This window comes from Pelodiscus sinensis, chromosome 6 (assembly GCF_052426305.1).
Source record: "Pelodiscus sinensis isolate ZL-2025 chromosome 6, ASM5242630v1, whole genome shotgun sequence".
Lineage (NCBI taxonomy): Eukaryota > Metazoa > Chordata > Testudines > Trionychidae > Pelodiscus > Pelodiscus sinensis.
In genome coordinates, this window is record NC_143057.1 from 127,884,277 (window position 1) to 127,894,635 (window position 10,359).

At 49.0% G+C, this 10,359-nt stretch overlaps 1 protein-coding gene across 1 annotated transcript; it reads left to right on the forward strand.

The window, feature by feature from the left end:
* Positions 1-369: 369 nt before the first annotated feature.
* On the forward strand, positions 370-1,059 carry LOC142830021 (N-acetyltransferase 8-like). Its single transcript, XM_075932861.2, has one exon. The coding sequence runs from the start codon at positions 370-372 to the stop codon at positions 1,057-1,059; it is 690 nt and encodes a 229-aa protein (XP_075788976.1).
* Positions 1,060-10,359: the final 9,300 nt, after the last annotated feature.

Sequence of the window (10,359 nt, forward strand, 5' to 3'; positions counted from 1 at the left end):
CCAGAGCCAGAAGGAGAACCCTGGTGAGCGTGGAGGACTGGGCACCAGCCGGAGCCGTCAACGGAGCTGAGGAACTGAACGGAACAAGTAAGTCACTGTGAGAAGGAGAGGGAATGCGCTGCTGTTACCCAGGGGCAAGAGAAGAGGCACCTACATGAGAGTTGGGCCCCACTGGTCTCAGGCCACCCAGATGGAGGCCCCCTAACCACTGTCCCCCCTTCTTTAGACGGCCGAGGTTTGTAGGGTCTGCAGGGGGGGAGTTTGGCTGCCTGTGTCCTGCGGGGTGGGCGCTTGCGGAGGGAGTGGCGTGAACATTAGGCCTGTCGGAGAAGCAGTCCAATTAACAGTTGGTTTCCTTAGGACAGCAGCATGCCAGGAGCCACGGCGGGTTACTGCATTCGGGATTACCACGACAGCGACCGGCAGGCGGTGAGGAGTTTGTTCATGGCTGGCGTGCGCGATTACATCCCCAAGTGCTACCGGCATGTGCTGACGCACCCACGCACTCTCCTGGGCCTCCTCGCTGTGAGCGTCGCGCTGTTCCTGAGCTCCGGCTCCCTGCTCCTCACCCTGCTGGCTGCCCCTGCCCTCTTAGCTGCCGCCTGGCGCCTGCTGGACTCTTACTATGGTCGGTTCATCCAGCTGTGTTTGGAAGACGACCTGCAGGACATCCAGAAAACCTACCTGGAGGGGGAAGATTCCCATTTCTGGGTGGCTGAGTCTGACGGGGAGGTGGTGGCCACAGTCGGTGCCAAACCCTCTACCCCTTCCGGGGATGGCGAGCGCACTCTGGGCCTGGCCCGGCTGTCGGTCAGACGGAGCCATCGGAAGAGGGGCATTGCCAGAGCTCTGTGCAGGGCAGTCCTTTGCTTCGCCCAGGAGCGCGGCTACAAGGGGGTGACCCTGACTGTGGGAATTTGGAATCCGGAGGGCAAGAGGCTGTACAGGAGCCTGGGGTTTAGAGAGATCGACCGCATCTCTCCCAAGAAGCTAGTGGGGAAGATATTTGAGGACATTTTTCTTTGTTACCGGTATGACAGCCTAGCTGGGAGCAGCTGAGTTGATATGGAGTCAGGTGGGCGAATGCCCGAGAACGTCACTTATTCACGAGCTTCAGAGAGGGAGACGAGTTAGTCTCTAACAGGAAAAACTTAAAAAAACACGAATAGTCCAGCAGCACCTTAAAGACTAACAAAACGTGTAGATGGCGTCATGAGCTTTCATGGGCACAGCCCACTTCTTCAGATGACTGGAGTATTAGAAGTCCAGATCCAAGAATAAGAAAGGGAAGTGGTTGGTTATGTCATGAGGATGTGCAAGGAAGGGTGCAACCCAGGAGATGTCCCTGTTCATTCCATTCTGATAAGAATCAAACTTGTAAATGAAGATAAATTCTAACCCTTCCCTGTGTGTTTGGCTTGTGAAATTGACCTGAAAAAACTCGGTTTCGAGATTCATTAATGAGTCCCTGGGCAGGTTACAGTGTTCCACATCCCATGACTTAACCAACCACCCAACACAATGAGGTGTCAGCCTCTTGTAACTACTTGAACAATCTGCTACTGTCTCCTTTTTTTCCTCTCCTCCTTTCCCCACTTCCCTTATTTATTCTTGAATCTGGACTTCTAATACTCCAGTCATCTGAAGAAGTGGGCTGTGCCCATGAAAGCTCATGACGCCATCTACATGTTTTGTTAGTCTTTAATGTGCTGCTGGACTATTTGTTGTTTTTAAAATTGTTATTTATTCAAGATTCACTTAGAAAAGGGGGCGGTGCGGGGAGTGGGAAATTTGGATTTTCTGCAGGGGAGATTTCATCTTCATGCCAACGAATTTATTCATCTGGCTCTGTGACAGCATCTAGCAGAGGGGTTGGGCAATCAATTTTGCAGGGGTGGGGGGGGGCACTTCATGAATGTTGGTTGTGTTTGCCAGCTGGCTACTGTCCAGGAAGGGGCCGGGCATCGGGCACAAAAAGTGGGACCTTAGGCAGAAAGGGGCTGATCCCTCTGGGTGCCGCATGTGATGATGGAGGGGGAATGACTTTGCGTTCTCCCCCGCTTCCAGCACTTGATTGGCCTGAGAGCGGTGAAGCGGCAGGCTGAGTTGTGGACCGGATCAAATGCCTTGGTGGGCTGGGTGTGGCCCACGGGCCGGATCTTGCCCTCCCTGATCTTACATCCGAGGCCTTTGCATCTGTGGGTGCATCGGCCAACTCCCCACACCCACAGTAATCCCCAATAGGATTATGTTTTCCAATGTGAATTACTTTACATTTATCAACATCACATTTAATTTGCCATTTTGTTGCCTAATCACTAAGGGTACGTCTACACTACAGCGCTAGTTCGAACTAACTTAGTTCGAATTAGTTAATTCGAACTAAGCTAATTCGAACTAACACGTCTAGAACTAAAAACTAGTTCGAATTAGCGTTTTGCTAATTCGAACTAGCAAGTCCACATTGAGTGGACTCTGAACAGGGCTTAAGGATGGCCGGAAGCAGTGCCGGCAGGGCATCAGAGGAGGACTTAGAGTGTGGAGATGCTGTCTCAGGCTAGCCGAGGACTGCGCTTAAAGGGTCCCGACCTCCACCCCGGACAGACAGTTCTCAGGGGTGCCCCGCTTGCAAAGAAGTTCTGGCTTGGAGTGCCCGGAGTACCCACACTGGGCACATCACACCACTCGGCCATCAGCCCGGCTGCACTTGCCGCAGGCTGCCATCTGGGGAGAGGGGGTAATTGGGGGGCTGCAGGAGAGGTTCCACCCCCAGAAGCCCGCAGAGCCAGCCCAGTCCTCCCCATCGGGGGCTCGTACCCCATTCCTCCCTCACCTCCTTCCACTTACCCTTCCCTAGCCCCCCTTCTTATTGATGTACAAAATAAGGATAACGTTTCTTCCAACATTGACTCTGTCTTTATTGAACAAAACTGGGGGGAGACTGGGAAAAGGAGGTGGGAGAGGGGAAGAGAAAGGCTGGGAGAAGGGAGGGCAACTAACATGATCAGGGGTTGGGAACAGGTCCCAGATGAAGAAAGGCTACAGAGACTGGGACTGTTCAGCTTAGAAAAGAGGAGACAGAGGGGGAAAGGATAGAGGTCTCTAAAAGCAGGGGTTGGGTGGAGAGGGTGTATTCAGAAAAGTTCTTCCTGAGTTCCCATAAAGAAGGACTAGAGGACACCAAAGGAAAGGAATGGGTAGCAGGCTTCAAACTAGTAAGAGAAAGTTGTTCTTCTTCAGAAAGCAAAGAGTCAACCTGTGGAACTCCTTGCTCCAGGAGGCTGTGAAGGCTAGAACTAGAACAGAGTTGAAAGGGAAGTGAGATAAAGTGATGGAGGTTGGGTCCATGGAGTGGTCTTAGCCAGGGGGTAGGAGTGGTGTCCCTGCCCAAAGTTTGTGGAAGGCTGGAGAGGGATGGCACGAGACAAATGGCTTGGTCACTGTCTTCGGTCCATCCCCTCCAGGGTCCCTAGGGTTGGCCGCTGTCGGCAGACAGGCTACTGGGCTAGATGGACCTTTGGTCTGACCCAGGACGGCCATTGTAAGCTCAGGGCTCAGTGTCGGGGGTCTCAGTGGACCCCCTTGATTTTCATGCACACCTGCTCCTGGGTGGCCAGGCTGGCAGCTCTCCTGCCCTAGACGGCCACTTTCCTGTGCCTAGTGCGGAGATCGTGGACGAGGTCTGTTCCAAACCTCTGATCATTTTAGTTGCCCTCCCGTCTCCCACCCTCTCTCTTCGCCTCTCCCACCTCCTTTTCCCAGTCTCCCCGAGTTTTGTTCAATAAAGAGAGATTCTATTTTTGACCACATATTTTCTTTATTTTGTACATCAGGAAGGGGGGCTAGGGAAGGGTAAGTGGAAGGAGGTGAGGGAGGAATGGGGTACGAGCCCCCGATGGGGAGGACTGGGCTGGCTCTGCAGGCTTCTGGGGATGGAAGCTTTCCTGCAGCCCCCCAATTGCTCCCTCTCCCCAGATGGCAGCCTGCGGCAAGTGCAGCCGGTCTGATGGCCGAGTGCTGTGATGTACCCAGTGTGGGCACTCCGGGCACTCCAAGCCAGGACTGCTTTGCAAGCGGGGCACCCCTGAGAACTGTGTGTCCGGGGTGGGGGTCGGGTCCCTTTAAGCACAGCCCTCGGCTAGCCTGAGACAGCATCTCCACGCTCTAAGTCCTCATCTGATGCCCTGCCGGCACTGCTTCTGGCCATCCTTAACCCTGGTTCAGGGTCCACTTAACGTGGACATGCTAGTTCAAATTAGCAAAACGCTAATTCGAACTAGTTTTTTAGTCTGGATCCGTTAGTTCGAATTAGCTTAGTTCGAATTAACTAAGTTCGAATTAGCGCTGTAGTGTAGACATACCCTTAGTTCGGCGAGATCTTTTTGAAGCTCCTCACAGTCTGCTTTGGTCTTAACTATCTTGAGCAGTTTGGTATCACCTGCAAATTTTGCCACCTCACTGTTTACCCCTTTCTCTAGATCATTTATAAATAAATTGAATAGGGTGGGTCCTAGGACAGACCTTTGGGGGACCCCACTACTTAACTGTCCCCACTCTGAAAATTTACCATTTATTCCTACTCTTTGTTTCCTGTTTTTTAACCAGCTACTAATCCACGAAAGGACCTTCCCTCTTATCCCATGACAACTTACTTTACTTAAGAGCCTTTGGTGAGGGACCTTGTCCAAGGCTTCCTGGAAATCTAAGTGCACTATATCCACTTGATTCCCCTTGTCCACATATTTGTTAACCCCTTCAAAGAACTCTAGCAGATTTCTACAGCATGATTTCCCTTTACAGAAACCATCCTGACTTTCCCCCAACAAATTATATTCATCCATGTGTCTGACAATTTTATTCTTTAGTGTAGTTTGCCCGATACAGAGGTCAGACTTACCAATCTGGAATTGCCAGGATCACCTCTAGAGCCATTTTTAAGTATTGGCTTGACGTTAGCAATCTTCCAGTTGTTAGGTATGGACGCTGATTTAAAGGATAGGTTACAAAGCACAGTTAATAGTTCTGCAATTTCCCATTGCAGTTTTTGCACAACTCTTGGGTGAATGCCATCTGGTCCCGGTGGCTTGTTACTGTTAAGTTTATCAATTTGTTCCAAAACCTCCTTTAATGACACCTCAATCTGGGGCAATTCCTCAGATTTGTCACCTAAAAAAATGGCTCGGGTTTGGGAATCTCTCCAATATCTTCAGCTGTGAAGACAAAAGAAAGAATTAATGTAGCTTCTCGGCTATGACTTTATCATCTTTGAGTGCTCCTTTAGCATCTCGATTGTCCAGTGGCCCCACTAGATGTTTAGCAGGCTTCCTGCTTCTGATGTACCTAAAAACATTTTGCTGTTACTTTTTGCGTTTTTGGCTAACTGTTCTTCAAACTGCTTTTTTACTTTTTTATTATATTGTTGCACTTAATTTGACCAAGTTTATGGTCCTTTCTATTTTCCTCACTAGGATTTGACTTCCACCTTTTAAAAGATATCTTTTTATCTGTCACTTGCTTATTTTACCTGGTTGTTAAGCCACAGTGTCATTTTTTAGTTCTCTTACTGTGTTTTTTAATTTGGGGCATACCTTTAGGCTGGGCGTCTATTATGGTGTCTTTGAAAAGTTTCCATGGAGCTTGCAGAGATTTTACTTTTGTCACTGTAGCGTTTCATTTCTATTTAACTAACTTCCTCATTTTTATGTAGTTCTCCTTCCTGAAATTAAATGCCAGAGTGTTGGGTTGTTGAGGAGTTTTTCCCACCACAGGCATGTTATATTTTATTATACATTATTACATTATGGTCACTATCTCTAAGCAGTGGAGTTACATTTTCTTCTTGAACCAGATAGTGTGCTCCACTTAGAACTAAATCAAGAATAGCCTCTCCCCTTGTGGGTTCCAGAACCAGCTGCTCCAAGAAGCAGTCATTTAAAGTATCAAGACATTTTATCTCTGCACACCGTCCTGAGGTGACGTGTACCCAATCAATACGGGGATAGTTGAAATCCCCCACTATTATTGAGTTTTAAAATTTGATAGCAGACGGACATAGTGTCCGTGACTTAACTCTAGGTACATAGTGTCCGTCTGCTATGTACATTGGACAAACATCTCAGACACTTCGCCAAAGGATTAATGCCCACAAAACAGATATCAGACAAGATCACAAAGAAAAAACAGTTTCTTGCCATTTTAACCAGAAAGGACACTCTCTCAATGACTTAACCACCTGCATTCTGCTACGAAGACCTTTTACATCTGCACTTGAAAGGGAATCCTCTGAACTGTCATTCATATTAAAATTCTACACCTTCCAAAAAGGAATGAACAAACACTCAAGCTATCTTACCCATTACCAAGATAGCTTCCCCAATAATCACCTCTAATACCATTAGCTCACAGACATCCCACTCTCCCCACCTCTAATATCATCAATTCACAGACACTTACCTTCCTTCCTCCCCCCCCCCCCTGCATCCCCCTCCTGTTCTGAAATGTGATTTGTCCTTTTCATATGTGTTCATTTTTTTTAATTGTATCCTTTGGTATATATGGTTGTGACTATTTTCTTCCACTATTTGATCTGAGGAAGTGGGTCTGGCCCACGAAAGCTCATCATCTAATAAACCATCTTGTTAGTCTTTAAAGTGCTACATTGTCCTGCATTTTGCTTCAGCTACCCCAGACTAACACGGCTACATTTCTATCACTTTTGTACTCTGGTATGTCTATGTCCCATTGATTGTCCTCATTCCACCAAGTTTCCATGATGCCTATTCTATCAAAACTGGGCACTCTAGTTCAGCCACTTTACTATTTAGACTTCTAGCATTTGTGTACAAGCACTTTAATAATTTGTCACTATTTATCTGTTTGCCATTTCCTCATGTTAGACTCTTTTTTATTTGATTGTGTCTCATTTGTTCCGACCTGTACTTGCATCCTCTCCTCCTGTCTAGAATATAAAACATCTCTATTAATACACCCTCCCCCAAGAGATGTCTCTGACCAATCCAGGTGCTCCTCTGCACCCGTTGGCTTTCCCCCAGGCCTTAGTTTAAAAATGGCTCTACGACCTTTTCAATGTTAAGTGCCAGCACTCTGGTTCCATTTTGGTTTAGGTGGAGCCCATCCTTCCTGTCAAGGCTCTCTGTCAAGGGGTTAACCCCCCCCCCCCCCAGTCTCAAAGGCTTGTGGGGCAGGGACGAACCCGCATTGATTTCAGGGAGGGGTCCCACCCTGCCTGCTGATGGTTTACTCTAGGCCTTCCGGTCAGTGTAGGGTTCCTACGTACCGGGGGGGTGAACCCCCTTATGGCTCTCGGACTCCAGACCACCGCTGCCCAGGCTTCTATGTGCTCGGCTCTCTGATTCTGGCCCGGGGTCGGCGTCACTCACCGTTGCCTGCCCGACTTCTTCCTCAGAGCCAGCCGGTCTGTCTCAGTCGCTGGCTGGTTCTGCCCTGCTGCCAGCCTCTCCCGCAGCCCCTCTCTTCCCCCCTTGGGACGGGGCTGCCCTGCCCTTGCTTCGGCATCCTCTGCTCTTCCCTCCATGGCGTGGACACTCTCCCCCCACCAGGTGAGCTGGTGCCACGTTTAAATGCAGCCGCTGGCTTTCAGCACATGCGCAGCAGCACTGATGGAGATTGCCTGGCTCCCCGTTCTCAGTGTGGGCGGCCAGCCTGCCTGTGCACGGAAAGGGGGACGGGGCTAGCCCATCACACCCATTCTCGGTGCGGGCGGCTAGCCCGCCCGTGCACGGAAAGAGAGATGGGGCTAGCCCGTCACACTCCCCCTATCCCAAAAGTGTCCCCAGTTCTTAATAAACTATATCCTGCGCTTCATTAACATGATCTCGCCGGCGCGCTAGTTTGAATCACAGCTGATTCAAACCAGGAAGTGCACGCCAGGATGTGTTAGTTCTGACTAAAGACCTTAGTCCGAACTAACGTTACTCATTTTTTGAGGAATAATGTTAGTTTGGACTAAGGGCTTTAGACCGTACTAACGCGTCCCGGTGCGCACTTCCTGGTTCGAATCACCTGTGATTCGAACTAGCACGGCGGCGAGATCATGTTAATGAAGTGCGGGATATTTAAACAAACAAGACAGACAAACACACACAAGCTCAGCACACAGTTTTTCAGGCAACTAGCAAGTAACCCCCCAAACCCCCCCCCCCACACACACACTACAGACAGCCACTGAACTCAAGGGTCCCGCAGTCACCCCTCCTTCACCTGGAGAACTCCCTTTCAAAACTCCCTGTGAGTTGCCCCTGTTCGCAAAGGGCAACTTTGCATTCTTGAGCTGAAATCTTCAGAGGCTGGGGAAGGGGTTCACAGTTGGCCAGGCACTACAGGACACGGAGAGCATCTGTGCTGCTCTGACACAGAGCGTGTCTCAGTCCGCACTGGATGTACCGAGCACGGGCCCCGGGGGAGCAGCTTTCGGGGTTAATAAGTTCCCGACACACTCAGCAAGGAAACCGGCAGATGGAAGATGTTCGTTAATTCAGATTGTATCGATTTTGCATGTGAGCGATTGTCTCTCTACCCTTAGGAGTAAGGCTTTGGGGGGGAACAGGCACCTGGCGTGGCTGCACAGTTACATTTTCCTTCATGTCCACATGGCAGGAGAAGGGCTTCCAGCCTGGACAGGGGACAGAACCTTGGGGGCAATAGGAGGAGTCGGGTATTTCTACACAGGTTCCAGCACTCCTATGGGCCCCACATTGGCTGAGGTCCTTGGGCATGACATCAATATCTTCACTCCCATTGGCTACGAGAGGAGCTGTGATTGCTCAGGCAAGGGCTGAAAATTGGGCCTTCCCCTTGCCCGTAGGAGCAGGTTGTCCCCTTGTATTTCTTTGTTCTTCTTGGCACAACTTTGCAAGTCTGTTTTGCCTTCTGGCCACGTTAATCCGAGGGTAATGGAAAAGAAGACACTTTGCTGACAGGCAGGTCTCTGTCTCTGTAACTCCCAGGGCAAATTGTCTCAATTGTCTCAATTGTCTCAATTTCCCTGAGACCCAAAAAGAAAGACATTCAGTTTTCTCCCACCACCAAATATGAATCAAAATTTAAAATAAGACCTTTTCCACAGACAAGATCATTGGGAATCTCCTCTCTGCGGCAAAGCTCTCCCCGCTTTCCCAACCTCCACTTTGCTTGGAGTTGGGAAAACAAAGATAATCTGCAGAGAACAATGGGGTTCTGCTCATCCCATGTAACTTAGGGTATGTCTAGACTACAGGCTTTTGTCGACAGAAGTTTTGTCAACAGATACTGTCGACAAAACTTCTGTCAACAAAGAGTGTCTAGACTACATCCAGTTCTGATGACAAAGCAAGCCGCTTTGTCAACATGACAGTGTAGACACAAAGGATAGAGTAGATGCAATAACGCCCTCTGTTGACAGAACTCTCATTATTCCTCATAGAATGAGGTTTACAGCCGTCGACAAAACTGCCGAGTTCTGTCGACGTTCTGTCAACAAAACTCAGCACCAGTGTACACTCAGGTATAGTTTTGTCGACAAAAGTCCACCTTTGTCTACAAAACCCTGTAGTCTAGACACACCCTTAAGCAGGAAGGCTTAAGAACACAAAAATCAACCAATATTAGTTAACCAAAACAAAAAGAAAACACTTTTATTATTAAAACAAGACTACTGTTTCAAGCATAGTAAATGACTGCATGTTAAAAGCCATGGAGTGAAATAGACTCAGGGAGAATCCCTGGACTGTAAGCCTTAGTTACAAAAGAGAAAAACAATTAGCCCGCTCAGACATAATTTGCAAGAAAACAATAAAACCTGACGGATTATCTAAACTTTTGCCTACTGACACATTTCAAGGAATCTGTTCCAAGGGGAGTCTGTCTCTCCTGCTAGCTAGGGAAAAACGGCTCTGATCCAAAACAAAGGAAGAGAAAAAAACTCTCAGTTTTAAATTCCTTATCTGCATTTCATTGGCTGAATGCCCGAAGTCCCCTCCCTCAGGTACATCTCCAGAGTTGCTTAACCCTTTCCTCACTCTCCAGGTAAGTCAGACTCTCCTTTGCAGCTCCTATTCATGACAACCTGTATGCCCATTGCAGTGGTACCGGGTCTGTCAGCATCACAGGACAGGACACCGTCCCCTGGAGACGGACCACCATAGAATGTCCCTCCATCCTGCGACTTCTCTTTTGGGACACTGGTACACACATTTCAGTCCTGATGTTAGCAACCAGCCTTAGCCTTGTCCCAGCTAGTTCCCTCCCTGTGCTCCCAGATCCCAGCCCTGCTCAGTGCCCTCCTAGCTCTCTGGGAGCCCATCTCTGTGCTCTCAGGTCCCAGCACCCTTCCATGCCTAC